Source organism: Ammodytes marinus (assembly GCF_949987685.1).
Source record: "Ammodytes marinus genome assembly, chromosome: 5".
Classification (NCBI taxonomy): domain Eukaryota; kingdom Metazoa; phylum Chordata; class Actinopteri; order Uranoscopiformes; family Ammodytidae; genus Ammodytes; species Ammodytes marinus.
In genome coordinates, this window is record NC_137234.1 from 29,483,429 (window position 1) to 29,508,634 (window position 25,206).

The 25,206-nt window shown below is 42.1% G+C and overlaps 1 protein-coding gene across 1 annotated transcript in view; it reads left to right on the top strand.

Moving 5' to 3' along the window:
• Positions 1-3,203: 3,203 nt before the first annotated feature.
• The window catches only part of cmip (c-Maf inducing protein), a gene marked incomplete at its 5' end in the record, with an annotated part of 47,476 nt that continues 25,473 nt past the window's right edge, over positions 3,204-25,206 (top strand). Inside the window, one exon of the mRNA XM_080027724.1 lies at positions 3,204-3,572. Coding sequence (XP_079883850.1) covers positions 3,204-3,572 — 369 coding nt within the window. The remainder of the gene's footprint in view (positions 3,573-25,206) is intronic.

A 25,206-nucleotide genomic window follows, 5' to 3' on the forward strand; every position in this document is an offset into this window, starting at 1 on the left:
CACTTGAGAACAACTTTGAGATAGCTCTACCTAACTTGAGTGTTCACATTGTCTGCAACATTGTACACAGCATTTCAGACATCATTTTTTATTTGACATGTATTTAATATTATAAGTTGCTAGTAAGATTCAGTTGAAAAATACAAAATATAATCAACAAATATGTGATGTTATAGATTAAGTTCTAAACACATGAATCCCCAGTGGAGAAAGCCATAAGCTAAAGATAGATAAGAAGATGTATAAAGAAGTTGAGATTGGCACCACATATGCACAGATACAGTATGACCCATGAGGGGCTTGAGCCCTTGCCCTTCAGTTTGCCAAAAAACTATATAATAATACTACGTAATAATACATTTTATTTAAAGGCGCCTTTCTCGGCACTCAAGGACAACGTACAGACATTTAAAACGTTTAAAAAGCAGAAGTAATCAATATAAAATAAAAGCAACAATTAAAAAAAACAGAAAGAAGCAGAGCAATTAACATCAAATGAAATAGGCAGTTTTAAACAGATGTGTTTTAAGTTGTGATTTGAAATGGGGGAATAAACCAACGTTTCTGGGTTGGGGTGGTAGTGAATTCCAGAGACGGGGAGCTGAACGGATGAATGCTCTGCTCCCCGTAGAGGTGAAACGGGCAGAGGGGACAGACAGACAGGTAGATAGATAGATAGATAGATAGATAGATAGATAGATAGATAGATAGATAGATAGATAGATAGATAGATAGATAGATAGATAGATAGATAGATAGATAGATAGATAGATAGATAGATAGATAGATAGATAGATAGATAGATAGATAGATAGATAGATAGATAGATAGATAGATGCTAGGGCTTGGTGGAGAGGTAGAGCTGGGTGTTTTTAGCATAACAGTGGAAATGAAATTTGCGGAAGATATTGCCGAGGGGAAGGAGGTAAATGATGAAGAGTAGGGGCCCAAGGACAGAGCCCTGGGGTACACCTGAGGTGACGGGGGAGGGGATGGTTTTAAAAGACTTTAGTTGAACAAATTGAGTACGGCCAGAAAGGTAAGATGTGAACCAGTTTAACGGAGTGTTGGTGATGCCAATGGAGGATAGCCTGTTGAGGAGGGTGGTGTGACAGATGGTATCAAAGGCTGCACTCAGGTCCAGGAGGATGAGGATGGTGAGTAGTCCAGAATCAGCTGCCAAAAGGAGGTCGTTAGTGATTTTGACGAGTGCTGTTTCAGTGCTATGGCGTGGGCGGAAACCGGACTGGAACTGTTCATACAGGTTATTGTCGGATAGGTGAAAATGGAGTTGGGAGGCAACTGTCTTTTCAAGGATTTTGGAGATGAAGGGTAGGTTGGATATTTGACGGAAGTTGTTGAAGTTGGAGGGGTCTGCACCAGGTTTTTTTCAGAATTGGGGTGATGGCAGCAGTTTTGAAGGATGTAGGGACAGTTCCAGTAGTAAGAGAGGAGTGGATGATTGCAGACATGAGAGGAACTAGGGAGGAGAGGGAGCCTTTAACCAGTTTTGTGGTATAGGGGGTCAAGTTGACAGGTGGATGGCTTGGATTTCCCAATGAGTTCAGTGATTTCTGAGATAGCAGGGAGCTGGAAGGAGGAGAATGAGTGTGTGGAAGGGTGAACGTCGGCTGAGATACTGAGATGAGGGGTTGATCCAAGGTGCTGATGAATGTTTTTGATTTTATCGATAAAAAAGGACATCATGGAGTTGCAGAAGGAGGTTGTGTGAGGGGGGAGAGAATCCTGGGGTTGGGTGGTATTGTTAAGTGGGGAAAACAGTGACTTAGAGTTTCCTTTGTTGGCAATGATTATATTGGAGTAGTGGTGGGTTTAAGATATATAGCCAACTGTATCCTGTCACAGGGTACCTGAATAAAGAGAAAAATAAGATAAATAAAGACATTTCCACCATAAATGAATGCAGAGAAATGGCGCAATTTGGTGCATAAAAATGAACCAAAAGGAAGAAATGCCGATGAATGGCACATCAATAAAGACAATGTCAAAGGGGTACCTGTTTAAATGAAAATGTCCCTTTTGTTTTTGTCACTTGAACCCCCCCCCCTCCCTCCAATGTATGTGCATGTCCTGAATAGTATAATGTACATTATCCTAAAATGTACTATTCAACATATTTCTGCTTCATACATTTTGATGCCAATCATTTTGTATACTTTTCTTCACTAAAAAAGAAAAGAAAATGTGAGTCCAGACCTATTTTGACATTGTATCAGTGCGACTTTTACATACAGGCATCGTTTTCCATTGAAAAGTGTTGTAAAAAAAAAAAGTTAGATTCCCTGGAAGTCCCTAAGCTTTCCTCCATTCTTTTTTTTTGCGCTCGGTGGGAGGAGGGGAGTGAGGGAGGGAGCGGGGCCGGGTTGAGCGTGCACCCTCGCGGCAGACAGTCAAGCGCAGAAAGACACACACTGCTCATCCGCTCGCCTCCCCATTGACGTCAGTCCCGTATCACATGAACGAGCAGGGACCAATCGGCGCGCCGCTGTTGGAGAGTGCAGGGCTCCTTGACACCGAGATAGGGGGGAGAGAAAAAAAGACTGTGAATATAAAGGAAACCGTGCCAGTCAAGCCTGGAACGACCAGAAACCCCCCCACCGAGGAAAACCCACGCGCCACCAACACTTGGATAATCTCGCGTCGCTTTCCCGTTCTTCTTACGCGTCCCCTTTCGCTGTGGATTATATTGTGTTTTTTTGGCAACCGAGGGGCGGACGGAATGGATAAGGCCATGGCCCTAACATATTGAATAGCTCGCTTGGTGACTGACTGGGTGGGGGGGAGGAGAGGAGAGGAGGAGACGCGCATTTGGAGACAATTCATGGGGCATTGTGTGTGTGTTCGTGTGGGGGAAGAAGGAAAATGGTGGATTATTTGCACTGTATCATCATAAAAGCTTCCCCTTCGTCTGGATAATACCCTGGCCATAAGAAGACAACTGTTTTGGGGGTGGCCGTTTTTAATGCGCCCGTCTTGGCCGCCGTGTCTACTGTAAACCGAGGTCGTGTTCTACAGCGGTGGGTAGGTAGGTAAACCCCCTCCCACCCCCCGCCTCGGCCTCCCCTCCTCCAGCTCGACTCGAGCGACCTGATCCATTTCTATTTATTTGATAAAAAATTTTGGCTTCGCTCGAGAGAATAGTAACATTTTGGAAACGCTACATTGTTTGGGATTATTGGACTATGGATTTCAACAACGGTGGAGGTGGCGGCGGTGGGGGCAACGAGCTGCACAACAACCAGTTCTATCAGTGCGAGGAGAACAAGCCTCTGCTGGGGGAGATGTCGGAAGGGAATAATAACAGTAGCAGCGGCACCACCGGCACCGCCACCAAGCTGGGCGCAGGGCCGTGCGGGAACAAGAGGTCCCTGGCCCTGCACCACTGCAGCAGCTCCGGCATGCGCTACAAGCTGCTGCACGAGGGGGACATCCAGGTGTGCGTGGTCAAACACCCGCGCACCTTCCTCAGCAAGATCCTCACCTCCAAGTTCCTGCGGAGGTGGGAGCCGCACCACCTCACGCTCACCGACGGCAGCCTCACCTCGGCCACTGTGAGTCGCGTTTCTATCTACTGTATGCTACGCTTGATCTGTGTGTGTGTGTGTGTGGTCGGGGGGCTCAACATTGGGGTGAACATATTAAAGGTGGAGTCAGTGATTCTGGAAACTGCTTGTTGTCAACATCTGTGAAATACCTCCTCACGATCTACTACCTGTACGTGTTTGCTACTGTGTGTGCACTGGGGTAAAATACAAATCCAATGAAAATATACACAGCCTATTGGCTCTTTAAACAGGCATGTTGCTAGCTAAAGGTGTTTACATACCACCTTGTTTACACACCAGTGTACAGAGCCTAGGCTGTGTGTTAACATCACATTTTATTTTCAGCACACATAGGCCACTACAGCATGGAAAAGGAGCGGATGGCGAAAAGCATATTCACTGATTTTGACAAAAAAAAAGTGATTTTGAAAACAAGCGATCCCCATAATGACTGACTCCACCTTTACTTTCCTGTATTCCGTTGACATTTTCTGCATCAATTTGTGCCTTTCCTGCATCCATACATGGTGGAAAACGTTGTCTTTTCTATGCAAAATATGTATCATGTAATGGAAAAGTAAATTCAGTAAGGCTTTCATTCAGTATTGCTTTCAAATATTTATTCTTCTGTATTATTCAAAACTTTCGACACATTTAAAACACATCACACTGGATTTGGGATGTTTTATTTATTTTTAATTTTTTTTATAGGAATCATGTACAGTCAACAACTACTAGTCTATTAGAGATTGAGACCTTGTTAAAGCCTTAGGCCCCAGACAGTCAAATCACAATAAATAGGTTTAATAGAAAGTGTTAGGCTACTCTGACAGGTCCACTATAAGGAACTTGACACAATCTAAAGCAGAAACCCTGAAGGTAAGAAAAAGTGAAGTGTATTTGATTGGGCTAAACATGTGGTAGGTCGGCAAGGTTACAGTTATATGTCTGGAGCTGTTGGTACATACATACAGTAGTTACATTTAAGAAGGATCATACATTTTCAACCCCCTGAACTGTTATGTAGTGGGGAGGGAGGCGGGGGTTGCCTTTTATATTTAATGTGACCTATTACGCCTGTGTGTGTGTGTGTGTGAGAGTCTATTATATTATATGCTGCCGTGTTCCACATTCCAGAGGCGGCCTGGGTGTTTGTCTTTTCTTGTCTGGACGCAGCAGTCGCGCGCCCAGCTTACGCACAGTCTGTTGTTTGACGCAGTTTTACTCAGAAGTCTTTCTCTGCTCTGCTGATAGGGTCCGATATACACTGTTGCTTTGTCCCCCCCCAACCCTACCACACACACACACATTACAGACACACACACACACACACACACACACACACACACACACACACACACACACACACACACACCCACCCCATCATCCCTCTCTCTATCTCTTCATTGTTCTACACATACTGTACCTCTGTGACCGGCAGACCATCCTGTTCTCCCAGTTGGGTGATGGTGGATGCGCAATATCACTCGCAAGTGTAGATTCCTGAAGTAAAAGGGGGAGGAGAGGGACGTTAAGGGCCCCATACATGTGTTTGCCTTAGGCCTCAGGATGCCTAAATCCGCCCCTGCTCCTCAGTGTATCAGTCTGACACCATACAGTAAATAGTACTATAGCTATCTGAAAAGTTAGCTGTTTCACTGGCGTTGTTTACTGCAGCAGGGCCCACAGTTTTCTTTACAAACATCGTCTTATGTTTGCTTTCAGGTGCCTCAAAATAACATTAAATAACAATGTTTTGATTTACGGTGATAGAATTATTCAATACTAAGGGTTACATGTAAAGTAACGCAAGTTAGGTTAACTAACTGCAGGCTCTGCAAACGTAAACAAATCCTCCTCCCCATAAACTACGTAGTGCACCTTTAACATACAATAATACCCTCATTATATTCTATAATAATGTCTATGCTATTATATGCCATTCTATGCTTACTTTAACACATCAGCCTGGGGAGAATCACACTGTGTGATTATGAACCACTACAGGAGTCATGTGTTTCAGTAATCAATTGTAATTGTTAGTAATTCAGCAGAATAATGCCAAAATAACAAAAGCCTTTATTTCCCCTTGTGTTATTATCAACACTTCTGACATTTCCCATAAAGCCAGGGCCCCATTGTTTTATCAACACACACCTTGTTCAAGGCTTTTTGGATGTCTGCCTATCACACCTATATGCTGGAGGAGTGAGCTGAGTGGCATACTGTAGTGTGTCATGTCTTGGAGACTGTGTTATCGTGGAAGAAAAAGCCAATTGTTCTAGTCAAAGGGTTCAGTGGTTAAAAACCCACCCGGACAAGCGTTGTCTAATAATCAAGCTAATGTTCCCCACTACGCACAACAAATCATTTTAAAACCTATGAGAGGATGTAGGCCTTTTTGTGGGGGAAATGCATTGATTTCTGCATTTGTTAAAGGAGCAGTTCAACATTTAATTTTTTTAGCTTTTTTGCCTCAGTCTAACCTAGATGGGCGACCTATGCCTATTTTTGTATATAAAAAATGCACCCACATGTACAGGAATGGTTTCTGTTGCCTTTTCTTGAGCTTTTTCTTGAAATGTTGAACCATTCTATTAACATTTAAATTGATCTATTGGTCATTCCTTTCATACTGATCACTGATTGGAGCTGACCGTTGAGGTTCTTTTCATTTGTCACCACCACCAGCACTGATTATTCTTTAATTTGCTTGAATACATTAACTTGTTGTTGTCGGTGTATCCTTATGGTAGCCTATTAGTGAAAGGATACTTATGAATTATTATTCATTATGAATGAATCTATACAATATATAACACTGGGTCCTGAAGCTTTATATATTAGGAGCCTTTTCCTATGGTCACAAAGCAACAACGTGAACACACCATACTGCTTTATTCATCCACACACATGGAAGAACATGTGTTTTTGTTATAGATTCTATTCTACCCCTATACATTGAATGTCATACATGCATCCCCTGTAGCTCATTGGCTGTGGTTTGCATACACTGCCTGATAACAGATTCCCTGCCTGTATTTCCTGTTTGCTAACAGGCATTACAAGCTCGGTTTGGCTGCTGAATTTTTGGCATCAGCATTAACTATCACTCAATGAGACTGCGGATTAGTTTACGACTAATGGGATGCTACGTGATGGCTAATGAAGTAGGCTTCATGGACATAGTGCTGAGTGACCCACTGGAGTGTTAAAGACAAGAGAGCCAACCTAAATCTGCAGTAAAAAAAATGTCTGTCTTTCTCATCTGTCTTTAGTTAGCAAACAGTTATTTATTCATTTGGAGTTGCCCATCATGTCACCTCATTAACGTAATTAACATTTTATTACATGGTCACATTGTTTTCACATTGTTGTTTGACACACTGTTAATACAATATAAATGTATATTAGCCACTTTGACACATGAAGGCAAAATAGATCATCTAAGTGCATGCTCATGTGTCACTATGATACCATGAAAGAGGTTTTATACGACCAAACCACACAGCTACAGGAATGAGTAGACATGACACCGAAACCCAAATTGTTGGTTTATCGAAAATAATAGTTTTTCTTGTGTGTTATAGCCCAAGTTAGACTACTGGTGGAGTGATAAGCACCATGCTAACTCTTCAGCAAACACTATTTTGACACGTACTAGATGTATAATGGTGTATAAGAACAGTTCCAGTTAACGTCTGGTAAACTAACTACTTGTTGGTTTGGTGGATGTTTCTATTGCACTGATCACCTCTTCTAGATGTGGTTTTAGGTGGTGTGCTGCGAGCTACATAGGCTTATCACTGATTTATATATTTAATTGTGGTTACATTAGGGGCAGCCCTTCGAACTTTGGCCAGTCAATATCAGCTCCAGACAGCCTGGAAATCAAAGTCTGTGGGAGCAGGTATTGGGCAAAAACTGTATTTCTAAAGTTAGAAAAAATTATGGGAAAAGTGCCTGGCATTGTTAGGCCTTTAACACTTGTTGCATTACCACCTCCCTGGGGATCTCTTGCCTCATAGACAATAAAGGGTGTATTTTTTTCCCTGAGAATTTCTATTGTCAAAGCTTATTTTTCACTATGCCATCTATATTGAATCCAAAACAAACACGAAATGGCTACCAGTCATCAGGAGTAGCATGCAGCTAATGTAAAGGGTTACATAGATTGAATATAAGTTGAATCATTTCTGCAGAAAACCAGGCTCAGTTCAGTCAGTGAGCCCTTTATGTTTTTGTTTGGTACACTTGTAGACTCTAATCCAATCCAACACAACAGTTGACACACTATTATCTCTGTACATTTATAAGGCTTGCAAGGTTCAGTCCCTGTTGATACTGTAATTAAGGCGTTCATTTAAATAGAGTTTGTGCAAATGATTTAGGTTCTAGTTAGTGGGGTTGTTGGTCTGAAATATTGCTTATATATGAAGAAGTGTTTCTAATGTCTGCACGTTAGAAACATGAATAGCACAATGTTAAACACACCTCTCAACATAATCAGGTAGCTACATGACCAGTTGAATCTGACTGACTGTACACTAGCACTCTTAAGTGCCAGTTTCATGGATTAAGCCTATAGTACCGCCTAGCACTGTACTAAATGGAATGGAGTTTGTCCATTTGAAAGTACAATTCAGTCCAGGACTATAGGCTTGATCCATGTCTGCAAAATTGGCCCTATAACCAAACCTTAACTATGTTTTATTTGTCTTAACCAGAGTGTCTCTGTTACCCTAACCACACTGTTGTTGCCTTGCATATACAGATGGTATAGAAAGTCTACCATCAAAGACATTCTGGGAGTTGAACTTCTGTTGCCTCATGTTACTACGTATACATAGTGCCTATCAAGCAGTACCTCTTCAAGGATCTCACATGCGTAGAGTAGCCTTTTATTGTCCTTGCTTCAAAGAGCCGAATGCAAACACTCCCTGCCCTGTCAGGGATTGTCTGTCTGTCTGTCTGTCTGTCTGTCTGTCTGTCTGTCTGTCTGTCTGTCTGTCTGTCTGTCTGTCTGTCTGTCTGTCTGTCATAAATTATCCTGTAAAACTCTACCAGACCAAAGGAAATGCAGTTCTTCTGTAAGGTTACGATGCACCTTTATTGCCTTTTAGCACAGCACATTCTGTTAACATAGTAGAACATTGGGACATTACTCAAAGCAGTGTATCTTATCACAAGGGGTCCTTTAATGAACCAGAGTCTGTTTTGTCTTTATGGCTGCAAACTGAATCCGACACAGTGGTAGCAGTGTGTGCGTGTGTGCGTGTGCGTGTGTGTGCGTGTGCGTGTGTGTGTGTGTGTGTGTGCATGTGTGTGCGTGTGTGTGTGACAGTCCGTACACGGCCTATCATGTGTCTGTGAGTCGGCTGGTCGAACGATGTCACATATTCTGTACAGTGTGAGGGCTTGAAAAATGAGGAAGAGGTTGTTTTTTTTTGTCTTGAGGTTGAAGCATGAATGTGTATTTTTCTGAGTGGAGTTGTTGTGCTTGTATGTGTGGGCAGAGGAACAATGGCCATGCTGCTGACCCAATTTGCTCTGCTCCCAGTACAGAGAAACTGTAACCTCCAATATGGAGGCAAAGAATGTCTCCAACACCATCCCCACGCACGGCAAATAATTGAGATGGTCGTGAGAATAGAGCATTGTGAAATTGAGCAATGGCTGACAACAGGGATTCATTAGTTTCAGCACCAAAAAAAAATGTTTAGCAGCATTTACTGTAAAGCAGTTCTAAATTCCTCAATTTAAATCATGCCAAATACTACAATTTATAACAACAATGAAAGCTGTATAGAAAATTGCATTGTGCGTCAATATTAAATTGTTTATTTTCTTTTATCTGAGAAGGGTACGGTTAGGGGCTTAACTTCTCTGTGTTGTCTCTTTTTTATATCTGTACTTGTGAAGGGTGTGTGTGTGTGTGTGTGTGTGTGTGTGTGAGAGAGAGAGAGAGAGAGAGATCTCACGGAGAGATTTGTGACTCACTTTCCTTTTCTTTGACAGACTACCCTATCCTACATCACATTTGCGTAAGAAGGGCGCTAGTGCTATGCAAGCACTTCCTGTGTTGGGCCTTGCTCACAAAAGGCCTGAGATGAAAGAAATGTGGTTGTGCCGCGAGTGAGGGGGGCTCATTATTGGTAGCAGGGCCACAGACAGGATCCTTTCACACATTACATCAGAGAGGCTTGAGTGTCCTCTTCTCATGTATGTCCCAATGATTATGCAATAGCGTTTGGGTGATTACTGTTATTAGCAAAGAATACTCAAACACTTTAAAAATCTAATCTGGCAATAAAAGGACCTGAAACAAAAGAGCAGTGGCTCATATTACACGCTCACTTTATGCATACATTGACATTATTTCGCTGCATTAATGTACTGGAAGTACATTTTCTTGGCTTTAGAGGACATACATATGACATGTCATTCACTTGTACACATTGACGTGTAAGCTCACAGTGAGACAGCACAGACCTTTTCACCCTTTTCCCATGCCCACAGTGTTGCACATATCCATCCATATCTACAGTTTTTAGTTTAGCCAAAACAATAGAAAACCAGCTGCATTTATTCCATTGGGCAGGCACAGGCTCTTTGAGATGACACCTTTACGTTGTTATTACCAATGTTTTTTTCTTCTGCTGTATAGTTCTAAAAAATGAACAAGACCACATTCATTTTTCCTAAATCAGTATGTCTACATTGATTCATGGACATTCTTTAAATCACAATATATTTTTAACCCAACACAATTTCCAACTATTTAAGCTGCTTTTTTTCCCTTTTTTTCAGCACTTAACCCTATACATCATTACGTTTACCAATTTAGTGTCTTAACGTGTGATTGCCACAACGTTGTGTTGCTTGTCTCACAAATACCGACCTATTGTCTTGATAAAGCCAGTGCAGGTAGCAAAACGGTGTCAGTCTCTCTGCCTGGGCCACAACAGAAAGGTGTTTGTGTTTGGATGAACATTGGAATCTTTACTTTAACTGTGCCTGTTGTATCACAGAACTCTTAACACCCTTTTCACACATCCATTCTCAGGACGCAAGTCGGTGTGAATTGAATCTCAATACATATGCTGGAGGCGCCCACCAAGACTCTTAAGGGCACCCAGTGGCGTAATGTGTGGGAGGTGAAATATTATAATTATGCAAGTAAGAGACATATGGAAGCAACAACCAAATGCTCTTTTATTAATCCCACTGGGAAAAGGCGCTACGTTGTCTCCCCTTCCAGACAACACCTCAGCATCACACTCTGCAAAACTAGAAGCTTTTGTGTATTTATAACTGGCACAAAATGAACTTACTTCATCTGAAATACTTAATCAGTTGAGTATTTACCGTAAGCTAAGGTGAGACTGTGTTCTCTAAACACTTTTAATACAGCGGCCGCAATTGACATTTAAAGGGAAATAACAAAAGCTTTATCATAATTTGGCTCATATGATGTATTGATCTGAACCGATGTTAATTTTTATTACTTCTGAATTCACTTATCATTTGTAAGAAGAAGAACTTGTTACTTTTATCGGTTTAGAATTGACTGTACGTAATCAGTCGAGTATTTACCGTAAGTTAAGGGGAGACTGTGTTCTCTCAGCACTTTAATACAGATGTAACAATTGACATTTACAGGGAAATAATAAAAGCCTCATTATAATATGGCTCATATGGTGTATTGACCTGAACAAAAGGGTGTTTGTATGACTTCTGAATTACATTTTCATTTGTAAGAGGAAGATGGTACTTCTTTCTCAGAAGTTACGTAGTCTCGGTTTGACTTTTCCTCAGTGCTCTCGACAGCCTGCCACTTTGAGCAGTGTGGCGTGTGCAGACAAGCTGTCCTAACTTCCCCACTTCTATGAAAAAACAGCTCTGTTTCACTATGCAGCGGGATGACTGTCCATACTCCCAATCCCATCTATAAACTAAGTCTATACAGAACAATTTGATTGGCTACAAGGCAACACCATACAATAATGGTACATTAATTAACGGTTAATTAATGCTTAGTAAAGGCTATTGACAGTTGGTTAATGCTTATTACTCATACTGTGTCCATAATGTGTCTTTGTTAAGTGCTATACAAATAAAGTCTGATTGATCGATTTGTCGATTGATTTGCATTTTTCAAATGTCTATTTATAAGTATACATTCATAAGTATATTTGATGCAAAAGTGCTTATGACAAACGTTACTTTATCTGCGTACTTAATGAAATCCAACCTTCAGAAACAGGTCACGAAAGAGATAAAATACAGATAATGTGTGACTTAGCTGAAGCGGAACCACACACATTGTGAATAGAGCGTATCACACAGGGCACGTCACGCTGCACCTCAAAGCAGAAGCAACACAGGATAACTGGGCTTTCAGGACTTGTTGGGGGTATTGTTTAAATTCAAAATAAAGGGAAGAGAAACAACATACAGGGACTACTCCGTCAGCTCTCTCTCTCTCTCTCTATCTCTATATGTCTCTCTCTTTCTCTCACTCACAAAACACACACACACACACACACACACACACACACACACACACACACACACACACACTCATCCAAGTGACTGTTACTCTAGCCTTGTCTTTGTGAGGAACGGCCAAAATGTCCTCACAAAGATAATTGTCCTCACAGCATGGGTTCTCTGCCACTGGTTGGTCCACATTAGTATATAAATACAAACACAGACACACACACACACAAACAGCTCCAGTACATGCTCATATTCAATTACTGGATCCTCCCAATTTTGTTTGAACAATGCATCCATTAGCTGAAGATTTGAGTTATAGCCGGGAATGATATCACCTTCAGCCATATTGATTTATGATGTGTTAGAATAGAACTGGACTTGGTCCCCTCATTTTGCCTTGTTAAAGGCCTACTTCACCGGTTTGAATATGAAGGTGTATTGAATTCTGAGATCCTATGTAGTATAAATGTGCAAAAAAAATTAAAATCGGTTCATCCTAGCCTGAGAAAAGGCAGAAAGAGTGTTTTTTTTAACCCTATATTTCTCTTTCTCGTGACATCACAGAAAGAGAAATATAGGGTTAAAAAAAACGTACTTTGTAAATATTACTGTGATGTCACAGTAAAAGACATCACAGTAATATTTACAAAGTAAGTTTTTTTTTAACCCTATATTTCTCTTTCTGTGATGTCACGAGAAAGAGAAATATAGGGTTAAAAAAAACATTCTTTCTGCCTTTTCTCAGGCTAGGATGAACCGATTTCAATTTTTTTCGCACATTTATACTACATAGGATCTCAGAATTCAATACATCTTCATATTCAAACCGGTGAAGTAGGCCTTTAAGTGTGTCCACGAGTGATAGATAATGTGAAGGGAAACAGGGAAACCAAACAAGCGAGTATGCTAGGAGCAAACTGTGGACAGGGAGTGGATATTGCAGGCCGTCGGCAGTCATTCTCTATTTGGGACCGTTTTGAGTCACGTCTCTCAGGGAAACTAGGTAATTTTTAACCATGATAAAAAGTGCATTTAAGAAAACACTTTAGAAAACAGTCAACTAGTTCACCTAACACTCCTTTATAAATGGACGGCAAGAAACTTCCATCTATGCACGTTGAAACTTGAACTTGAACTTGTTATATTTCACACCTCCCGCATCATCTTCTTTGCATTTGACCTTTTATTGGTGGCATTTTGCCTTCTGCTTTGGATGATTGAGTGATTAATGCACAGCTGACTCACCGTATAGTAGCAAGGTAACTATAGCCCCTTTTACACAGAGATTGTGGCATATTGACGGAACAACATCACTCCAAAATGCCGGCTTTGCTTGCTTCTGTGTTATTTACACAGAACCAAGCAACGCCGGCCTGCTGGCGCATCAGTAGCTCCTTTTACACAGCGTTCCGGAATGAAAGAGGTGCTTGTAAGCAGCGTCAGGTGTCACGTAAACATTTAGCGCCGCGCCGGTCAGCTGCTTTACAACAACAACACTGGCCAGTGAATTGAGAGCAGAAGTGCTGGAGCTTGCAGTAAGAGGGCCGTATTTTACTGTCCTCACGATGTGCCAGTTGAGTCCAACATCACTGGGACTGTTAACCAAACTGACAAAATCAAGCCGCTTCACCTCTGTGTCTGTGTTTGTGTGACAGGTTGGTTGTGAGCGAGTCTCTTTGTGAGGGTATAATGACCGTTGCTAAGGATCTACGTCATAGTTTTGATGGATAGACGTCTACAAACAGGGCTGCTACTCGTTCAGAAAACAATGGAATACTTTTTCAACATGACTTTGCATGTATCAGGAGAGCAGGGAACACAGGAGTCATGGTTAATGTCCGACAGGAATCCAGTCAAGACGACGTGAGTACGTTTGGCCGCATATTGACAGTTAGACAGTAACTTCAGGCTGCAGCCCGCAATGTAAATGTTCCGCAGTAATTTTCTCCGTGAATTGTGTTATTTATGTTGGGGGATAATGCTTTGTTAGCTAGATGGAGCTCTTGTTAAACATATTGACCGATTAGAATGATTATTTGTAGAGTGTGCGAGTCTTGAGTTGTGTTAGCAAAATAGTAGCTCTGTGGCTAACAGCTGAGCCGGAGCCTTCAGTCAGCTGAAGCAGACAGTCTAGCAGGGCGAGCAGACTATTCCCCCGTTACTAGGTCGTATCCTTGGTCGTTCCTATTTACTGGCGTAACAAGTAAATAGGAGCTGCGCGTCGGGCTCCTGCTTCAGCTTGTCGGTCTTTATTTCTAGCAAGTGACCCGTTCACTATACTTTATCCCTTACTTAGCCTAGACTAGCTTTCCCATTGTACAACTTCTCCTGGGCAGAAATAGACTCATACACTCTGCAAAATGAAGCGCGGGGGTTTGGATTGAGCAACGGACCTTATGATCAGATAGATTATACGCCGTTCCTTTTATTTGGTGATTTTTACGGGACATCAGGCCGCCGTGATTAATGTTAAACACACGTCCTTCAACTGCTAACATGGTCGCATGTTTAGAACGTAGGCTATGGAACGTCAAACGCCCCCCTGTTCCGCAACAACAAGCTGGAGCATTTAAACAGAGAGGCGGAACTGATTGTGTCGGGAATCTTACTACCCCCCGAGGTAGTAAAATTCCCGGAACAATCTCTCGCACCTTTCTTCCCTCGTTCCACAACGGTCGCATTTATACAGCAGGGCGGAGGGCCGAAAGGCCGGCATATTCCCGGCTTTCACTGGCTGTGTAAAAGGGGCTAATGGCACAGATGAATTGTTCATTTTATAATGACACCTTCTCTTTATACAAGGCTATCAGTTACTGTATGTTTGATAATGTTAATGTGAACCTACGTACATACATCAACATGACACAATCCTGTTTGTCTAAAAGGTACCAAAGAAAGCCAAGAAGGGGATTAAAAAGCAGATTGTGCTTGGAGTAATGCCAGGCTAGTTATTTCTGTCTTCTTCCAGTCTTTACTCTTTGCTAAGCTAAGCTAACCATCTCCTGTCTTAAGCTCAGTATTTAACAGACATACATGAGAGTTATAGAGATCTTCTCATCTTAAATTCATTTGATTAATAATCTTTTATATACTGTAAAAAAGAACCAGAGCTAGATTATGTCAACCAACAGTTTATCATATGCAACACAACACGGGGTCTGCTCCCATTGGCTGCCTATTAAAACAGTCTGTCATTACCTTGGGTGGAGGCTTCAGTATTACTCATTCACACTTCAAAAGGTTCAGCTCTTCATATGGGCCTCATCAGAGAGCTGTGTGTTGTTCAGATGATGATGGGACACTCACCCCCCACCACCACCCCTACACTTCTTTCAGTTTCAACAACTATTTGAAAAGTGTGTACACCTTCATTGCTGTCTTCTTACATTAATGTTAAGCTTCTGTCAATGAAACTCCTGTCGGCTTTAAGTGCTAAATATCTAGTATAAAGGAAACATTGATTTCTTTGACAAGGATGTATCATGTTGTTTGTTTTTCACTTCGGAAATAATAAAGTTTGTTTTTAATCGGGTTCGTTTGGGGTTAAATGGGTTCATGTTGTCTGTTTAATTGAAAGGGAGAACTGTCAGTCATGCTATTGTCCCGCCTACTTTAAATGACGTCTGAAGCTCATTCATCCGTGGCCTCGGCAGACCACAAAGAGATGTGAAACCGGGACCTATAACTGTGAGCAGCCACCCTTTTAAAATGTCAGTCAGACAGAGCCGAATCACACTCTAATTTGAAAAACATTTGCTTTCCTGAAGTCTTTATGTCTTTGTAAGCCACACTCTCATAACTTATAAAACAAAAGTTTTCATCTTTTTAAGTTTTTTTTATTCAATGAAAATAAAAATGCAAATGTGTGTGAGCCCCAACAGACTCTCCAGTCAAACTAAGGCTGAACTGATAAAATGCTGAATAACCATTACCAGTCTGCGTGAAGGAAAGTATGTGCCCAAGAAGGCCAATGTAAAACAGCTTTACAGTTGCTTCTCAGTGTCTCTGCCCTGTACCCTCTTGGGCTGGTGAGTTACTGTTTACCCGTTTGATAGAATAAGACTGTGTCTGTGGAATATTAAAGCCTAAACTACTTTGGGAATAAACAGTGAGTACATATAATTTTAATTTTATATATTGAAAATAATGTTCACACTATGACCTGCTCTTTGGAAATATTTATAATGAAATAGTTGGATATTAGAAAGATATTAAAGCGCATTCCCTCCATTAATTCATTGGCTGATTTAGGTGTGTGCGCTCATGTCTGCCATTTGTCCCAATAGTTCATGTTGACCTGCTTTCAAAGGGAGTCACAACAGAGCAATTTGTAAGCTTGTCTTCCACTGTGACCTTCTGTGAAAGTCAGAACGACACATGCAAGATACTGTATGAATGAACTATACGAGATACAAGCCCCTTTTACACAGAGATTGCGGCATATTGATGGAACAACATCACTCCAAAATGCCGGCTTTGCTTGCTTCTGTGTTATTTACACAGAACCAAGCAACGCCGGCCTGCTGGCGCATCAGTAGCTCCTTTTACACAGCGTTCCGGAATGAAAGAGGTGTTTGTAAACAGCGTCAGGTGTGACGTAAACATTTAGCGCCGCGCCGGTCAGCTGCTTTACAACAACAACACTGGCCAGTGAATTGAGAGCAGAAGTGCTGGAGCTTGCAGTAAGAGGGCCGTATTTTACTGTCCTCACAATGTGCCGGTTGATCTCGCTACGCGCTGAGTCCAACATCACTGGGACTGTTAACCAAACTGACAAAATCAATCTGCTTCACCTCTGTGTCTGTGTGTGTGTGTGTGTGTGTGTTTGTGTGACAGGTTGGTTGTGAGCGAGTCTCTTTGTGAGAGCAGAGATCTGCCAATCAGACATACACATACACACAGTGTGTGAAGTCACAAGAACATCAGGCCGCCGTGATTAATGTTAAACACACGTCCTTCAACTGCTAACATGGTTGCATGTTTAGAACGTAGGCTATGGAACGTCAAACGCCCCCCTGTTCCGCAACAACAAGCTGGAGCATTTAAACAGAGAGGCGGAACTGATTGTGTCGGGAATATTACTACCCCCCGAGGTAGTAAAATTCCCGGAACAATCTCTCGCACCTTTCTTCCCTTGTTCCGCAACGGTCGCATTTATACAGCAGGGCGGAGGGCCGAAAGGCCGGCATATTCCCGGCTTTCACTGGCTGTGTAAAAGGGGCTACAGTTTGCTTGGGTTAACAGCATGGACCTACTTGCGATTGCTGTTACACTCCCATTCACTATTTAAGTGGTGGACTGAGCTGCCATCAGCTAACTGGATGTTGACTCCTGCTACACCCATTATATAATTATTTTGTTGGTTTACTTGTCACTGGTCTCATATTTTCGGGTTGAGGTCGTTTTTTCGGTGATTGTTGTCGTCTAGCGGTTGCTGTTTGCTCGTTGTTCTTAGTGTTTTTAGTTGGTACGGTGAGTTGCTGCAGTTGTTGTTGTCATTCTGTGCAGTTGCTAAGTAATCCACTCCTCCGTCCGCATTCCAATAATTCTTCATTTTCTGAATCCAAGGCCTGTCATTGTCAACTCATCAAGCTTTTTGAAGGCTTGCATTTATCACATTCCACTCTCCGTTAGTAAGTGAGGATAACAAAAGGAGATGACTAAACTAATGTATCCAAAGTCCTAAGGCAATCTGCTTTCAAGTGCTTTATTCATCATGCTTTTTTCAGACTGGTTTTCATAGTATTGCACTAAATGTTTTCATGTGTTTTGAATGTTGTATTCAGCAATGCAGTGAATACATTTTTTTTATCAATATGTGTAATCGATAATGATTAGTTATAATATACTAGGACCCCCTCGAAAACGAGATGGTTTCATCTCAAGGGGTTATCCTAATAAAGAAATTTGAATACTAGTCCTCAAAAGTATCAGAGCCTTAAGTCATATCATGTTATTGCCTTTTTCTTGGATCAGTAGTCTGAGACACAGATGCAATCGGTGTACAAGGATATGATCAAGGCAGGATTATCAACCAACTAGCATTTAAGTCATTGTACTGGGGCCCCTATGGCCCCCAAGGTCCCATAGGGTTCAAACATTTTTCTTTATTTTAGATTTGGGGCGATGTCTACCAGTACAAATCTGTAAACCAACAGTTAAGTTTCCATTCACTCTAAAACATGTGGTGCTTCCTTGAGGCCTAATACATGTGTTGAACATATTTCCTTTATTATAAAACATGAGTTGAGCCAATTGAAAACATACATTGAGTTCTAAATTGCTTACTCTTTCTTTATATATTCTACCAAATAGCATGCTGATTTCAACTCTTTTTTCTACCATACTAAATAGCAGAAAGTATGTGTATTGGAAGTTTGGAACGCAGGGATTTTTTATATCGGTGGGTGCTAGCAGCAGGCTGTCTTTTTCTTCATACCTTTGTTTATACATTGCTACATTCCTTGGCACGTTATCGCCACCAACTGCTGGTTAATGGAACAGCGTGAAACCATTGCTGGGTTGTCCTACTTTGTCCTTTACTGTGAGTGCATGAAATGCTAACAAAACGGGGACCCACTCTCAGAAACATTGCTCAAAATTCCTACAAGAGGTCAATACCTGTGTTACCGTGTCTTTTGGGAAAGCCTTCTTTCTAAATCTAAATTTTGCAAATTTGATTGCGAGGATTTAGTTTAACAGATCAGCAGGGCCCAACATTCAAGGTCTACCTTCTGATCTGGCCAGGCAAATGAGACAAAGCATCAAAAAGCAACATATTCTTATATCTTTTTAGGAAAATCACCAGAATTTATACTTGAAGGGGTTCTTGAGCAGGTGTGGATCTGTCAACTAATCATTCAACCAACTAATGGGTCAGGGTAGAACTGAACTAGTTTCGCACAGTGCTGTATTGCTACACTGTTGTTCTTGTCAGCTGACATGCAGTGTGTCCCCTTGGAAAACAGACACAGCCTTGATTTGTAGTAAATGCCATTTATCTCTCCAAACTATCAATAAAGTTGAATAATGCCTGAAAAATAATATATAAAAATATATTATGTATATATACAGTATATATTCTAGATCAGAGCAACATGACTTACCACATCAAATAAAACAGCTCAACCTATATCCCTCACAGCTAATCGTAGCGGGCTCTGTGAGGAATGACTTGAAGTGTTTATAGGTGGCAACAAACTTAAGAAAAAGGTGACTTAAGTCTGCATTAGGTTGAATAGGAAACATGTTGTACTTAACAAATACATTTCAGCCTACAGCTAATGTATGGAGTGTAGAAGCAACAATGTAGTGGAACCATCACTCAGTCCAAGCGCTTAACTGTGTAGGATGGCTAGTTGTTGACAGTGCGCTTGCAGGACAGCAGTGTGCAAGTTTACGAGCAGCAATTTGGTTGTTCTTTCGCGAATGGGGAAGTGGAGCGGCTTATCGTTCAGGGAAGTGACTCTTCAATGCCTGCTGACGACACACACAGACACACACACACACACACACACACACACACACACACACACACACACACACACACACACACACACACACACACACACACACACACACACACACACACACCAGTCCTGCAGCCCTTGCATGAGTTATATTGTGTGACCCAAGAGCGTATGTCATGTTAATGTTGAGATCAATGTGTTTGTCACAGCAAAGATCTTTGAATAAACGGATAGGTCATTCTTCAGATCTGGGTCACTGGCTGAACGTCTTTTTGTTTGTGTGGAGATTATTGGTCAATATGAAAGTGACGGAACACAGGATGTGATAAACGATTAGGTTTGCCTGATGACAGGAACAGGAAGAAATGTGCACCCAGATGCCCTCTTATCCACTGACATCTGTCTTCAACAGGAAGGTGGTGGTTGTCACTTACTGTGTAATGCAAGCAAGCACATTGGCAACAAGAGAGCACAAAGGGTTATGGGAACCAAACTTCATTCCATGCCCACACAGTGTTTCCGTCTTAAGTCGATCATCCTGCTTTGGCACATCTAGATTTGTTTTAATATGGGTCCCCGCCGGTGTGAATAGAGACAAAGTATGAGAGAGAACAGCCCTCTCTCTTTCTCTCCACCTCCACATTTCTGAAAACCTGTGTGCAAAAAATCCCAGGCCAGTATTCTATCCCCTTATGATGTCATAAGTAGCCACGACTGAAGATCCCCACTCCCCCGCTGGCCCATGGTCACACCTCTCCCAAGTGTGCCGTGGCCAAGGGGCTGTTCCGTGCTGGAATACGGATGGCGTGGTCACACTAGCCAAACGTTCTAGACTTTAGCATGCAAATGAGCTCGGGCACGAGGCCGCGGCCCTAGTGTGAGTGGCCCCTAACTGGCAGTTCGATTCAAACCAGCAGATAGATTCAGGGCCAATCAGAGCAGACTGTTCTTTTTGGAAGGCGGGGCTTAAAGGTACAGGATATAAAACAATGTGTTTCAGTCAGAGGCTGAAAAGAAAAGATTCAGCAATGGCACTGTTTTTGGACCCTACACTATGAAAACAGTTTCTAACAGAAAACATAATCCCAATATAAAACCTGATTATGAGCACAATATGTGACTTTTATTTGTGAAAATAAGGAGCAGAGAGATGTAAATGAAGTCGAGCGAACAAGGAAAGAATAAAGGAAGGATGAAAGGAGAGAGAAGGAATGTAAGAAACAGAGGGGCATGGGAGGATGGAGTAGGGAAAGAAGTGCAGGTCAGACTGGGCCCTCGCCACTTTTCGTCAGTCAATGGAAGGCAGCACCTGATTGGTTTGTGTATTCGTTTACATCATGGAGGAATAAGCTGGTTAGATCAGGCTGTGCTCTCTAGGAGTTAAGAGAGAAGGGGATGAAGCACCGGAGGAAGGAAGGTAGGTTGGTGGAAAGCAAAGGAAGAAAGAGAAGAGTAGAAGAGTATAATTGTGTCCATTGTTCCAGGTGTAAGTATGCATTGGGCTGACCTATTAAAATGGCTGCTTGACCTTTCCAGTGCACCGAGCCCAGCCACAAAGCTGCTGCTCCCACTGCATGCTCAGACTGATTCAGTCAGCTGTTTCACTCCTCAGTCTCTCCCTCTGTCACCCTGCTTCACTTTCTCTTTCTTCTCTCTCTCTCTCTCTCTCTCCCTCTCTCTCTCTCTCTCTCTCTGGCCGGCTGTCGATGGGTTTCCTGCTCTGAGTCATTGCAGACACAATTAGAGCGTTTCCCTCTGCCCGCAGTGCTGGGTGAACATAGCCTATCTGGGAGCTGATAGGATTGTTGATCCGTGACTCAGCGTTTACACGTGCCTTCAATGTCACACCACACCTGAAAGTTAAAGGAGACAGCAGGCCTTTTTTTTCTTGTTTGATTATTATTCTAAATAAGCCTTGTTTCCACGGAGCTGTGCGGTGCGGTTCAGTTATGAAACAGCATGCATTTATTTGCGGTCTGACTGTCAAAAGTTGGGAAGGGTACCAGAATAAGCATACCGTGCTGTAGCTATTTTTGTCACCCTTTGGTTAGGGCACCAAGCCATCCCAAACCGGTCCCAAAAGGGTGGAGCTACACACTGCAGTCCGTTGATTAGTCCGAGCTCTTTGTTTACTGTGTCTTGTTCTTCCTCTTCATTGAATTAATTGGTCGGCTACACTGTGTCCCGCTGTTATGATGTCACCGTCGTTTTGTAGCTGCCATGGCAGTGCTGCTTAACGACTCTGGGTCACACGGTGCTGTTTTCGGCAGTGGAAACAGAAGCCAGAGCTAGGCTTACCGTTCCTTTCCAAACCGTACCGTGCCAGACCAATCTATAGTTCTCAGTGGAAACAATGCAAAACAAGCATGTCTTACTCTGACTTGCTGTCTTCCCTTAACCTTTCTGTGGCCTCCAACACATTGGTTTCGGTTTAGGATGTGCAGTACATTTTTTTACAAATTTCACAAATGAGCTGGCCAAAGTAGTTTTAGCGATTGTTCCTCAAGCAGGGAGCAGATACAAAACATTGTGTCATCATTCGTCACCCGTTAAATAACTGATTAGTTCATCATTAAGTGATGGCACATATACTGTACATGCCTTATGATATATTGTTATTATGAAAGATCACCTATTTGCACCTAATTGAATTACAATGAAATAAAACAGCACTGGAGCATGTCCTGATGTGAGGAGCTGGAAGAAGCATTTCTACCTTGATACAATCAGACTGATATTCATGTCATTCAATTCATTTACTAACCGTTTACACCGTTGCACCACTGCTCAATATGCAGGGCAGGCTCATGGTTACCTACAGTGAGTGGTGTAACAATTATATGATCACGCACAATTATACAAATTTAACAATAGTAATAATCAAAACCAAAGCGACAACAACAATGATAATACTATAATAATAGGGCATTAATTAAAGGCCTACTTCACCGGTTTGAATATGAAGGTGTATTGAATTCTGAGATCCTATGTAGTATAAATGTGCAAAAAAAAAAAAAATCGGTTCATCCTAGCCTGAGAAAAGGCAGAAAGAGTGTTTTTTTTTGCACATTTATACTACATAGGATCTCAGAATTCAATACACCTTCATATTCAAACCGGTGAAGTAGGCCTTTAAATGAATATGAGACACACTTACTAAAAAACAATAATACAAAATAAATGTGTTCACGGCCTAAGATGTGTGTGTGTGTGTGTGTGTGTGTGTGTGTGTGTGTGTGTGATTTTTTACGATTCTCTCCCCATTTTTCTCCATTCTTCTTTTCTTCCCTTTGTCCTTCCGTCATTGCTCCTTGCTCCTGTTTCTCCCTGGAAACAAACAAACAAAAGATAAAAAAAACAACAACATAACATACGTACATCTCCATCCCCTTTGTTTCTATGGCAACACCACAGCAGCAGAGGAGAGCAGACAAGAAGTGTCTACTCCTCCTCCACACTGAAAAGACAGAAAGAGAGAGAGAGAGGATAGGGTCCAGTACAAAGAAGGAAAGACAGAGCGCTAAAGGAGGAGAGAGAGGGAGAAAGAGAGGGAGAGGAAGGCAATCACTGCACGCTCTTGTGCAGCAGGACGGAGTATCTATGGCAACGTCCAATGGTTATCAGAAAATTGAAGCGCCGTCTGTTTGTCTCCATTCTGCTCTGCCTGTGGGCCTGTTTCAAAAACACCATTTCTCTCCATCCTCTGCACACTTTCTCGCAGACTGCTCTTTATTTTGCAGATTGTCGGGGGGGGGGGGGGGGGGCTGCACCTTGAGCAGAAACCTATCAACAACATTATTTGGCAGCTTACTGGCAGACAGAATGAACAACTCTCTCCCAACTTGCCCCAGAACCAATATTTGCAATGGACGTCGTCTGTAATGAAAAGCCCTGTTTCACAACAGGGATGCTGTGTGTGTGTGTGTGTGTGTGTGTGTGTGTGTGTGTGTGTGTGTGTGTGTGTGTGTGTGTTGGGGGGGTGGGGGGGCGGGCAGGGGGACAGGACAGCTGACTTGCTCCATCAGTCTGTGAGGGTGCTGTAAATAAAGGAATAGTGTGTTTGTTTATTGGAAGAGGAGGAGGGGGAGGGCTCTGTTTGCTGTATAGAGAGAGTGATATGGATGCAAATAAAGAAGAGAACCACCAGTGTGTGTGTGTGTGTGTGTGTGTGTGTGTGTGTGTGTGTGTGTGTGTGTGTGTGTGTGTGTGTGTGTGTGTGTGTGTGTGTGTGTGTGTGTGTGTGTGTGTGTGTGTGTGTGTGTGTGTGTGTGTGTGTGTGTGTGTGTGCCAGGCTGTTTATAAATCTGGAAGCAGCAAATGTTGAAGGGAGGCAGTGGGGGACTGTCTCCAAAGTGCATGCTAAATGTCCAAAGAAGCTTTTCAGATATTAACTTCAGGTGTTCTTATTTTTTTCTCAAAGATATTACCGTATCTCTTTCTTTTTGTTGCACATGCTTCACCTGTTTCTGAACCAGTTTGCAGTCTTAATGCTAAGCTAACCGTCTTAATGCTAAGCTAACAGTCTTAATGCTAAGCTAACCGTCTTCTCATCTTATTGGCACTTGGCATTAGAATCTCAAACTATATGCCTTTAAAAGCAAACACACCTCTTTCACAACGGAGAGAGAGAGAGATACAAGCGTCATCCATGGCATGCTCTGCATACTGTGACTGAGTATCCTTAGTTTTCTGAATGAAAATTGCCTCACAAAAATGAAAAGTAAAAGAGGTGGGCAGGGAAAAATATAGCTACCAGGAAGCATTGCTACCTAATTAGTTTGCAGCAAAAGCCGCTGCAAATGACGTCTGCAGGGGCCAATTGTGTGGATATGTAGTTAGTCTTCCATCAACAATAATTGGTACCAAGTCATGCAGTGACGCTAATGTCGGGGAAATCCACTAAGTGATTCATTTACTGCATCTATGATGGACACATGTCCTATTATAGACACACTGTGCTATTACATTTTTTTCTAAAAGATTCTCTTGGGGCCTTAGAAGATATACTGGCCTAGTTTCCTTGTGGTTTTCAACCCAGCCTCGTTATTTTTATCTGTTTAGATTCTTCTCTCTCTCTCTCTCTCTCTCTCTCTCTCTCTCTCTCTCTTTCTCTCTCCCGTCCTCTTCTGTGTGAAGACGCTGTTCCTGAGTCCGGAAACTTGTGGTCATTTGTCAGCGTTTCTGTAATCATTTTTGAGACTAGCAAACAGGTTGTGGCCTGTTATGCAGTTTGCATCTGCCTCCAGCTCTCACACAATGCTGAGAATGGGATCTGAGCACTGCTTCACACTATGCTAGGTTTTTATCTATCTCTGTGTGTGGGTGGGTGTGGGTGTGTGTGGTTGTGCGTGCGTACGTGCGTGCGTTGACTCAAAGGCTGCATGAACAATAGTCTTTCTAGGCGATGTGTTTGTGTATTCCTCTGATTAATGGTTTTGAGCTAAGTTGATTTTCCACTCTGTTTTCTGCATTCAATGACTTGTTCACTACATCAAATGTCAGCCATGCAGCTGATAACGACTATACTCTTTATGTGTTGCCACTCTCTTGCTGCGTTTTTTGAAGGTTTTTGTTTGGGCCTTGTGTTTACCCAGGGCAGGTCAGCCCGGGACATGTTTTCTTTTTGTCTTTCAAGCCCACTGCCAGTAAAAATGAATGCCCTCTTTTTT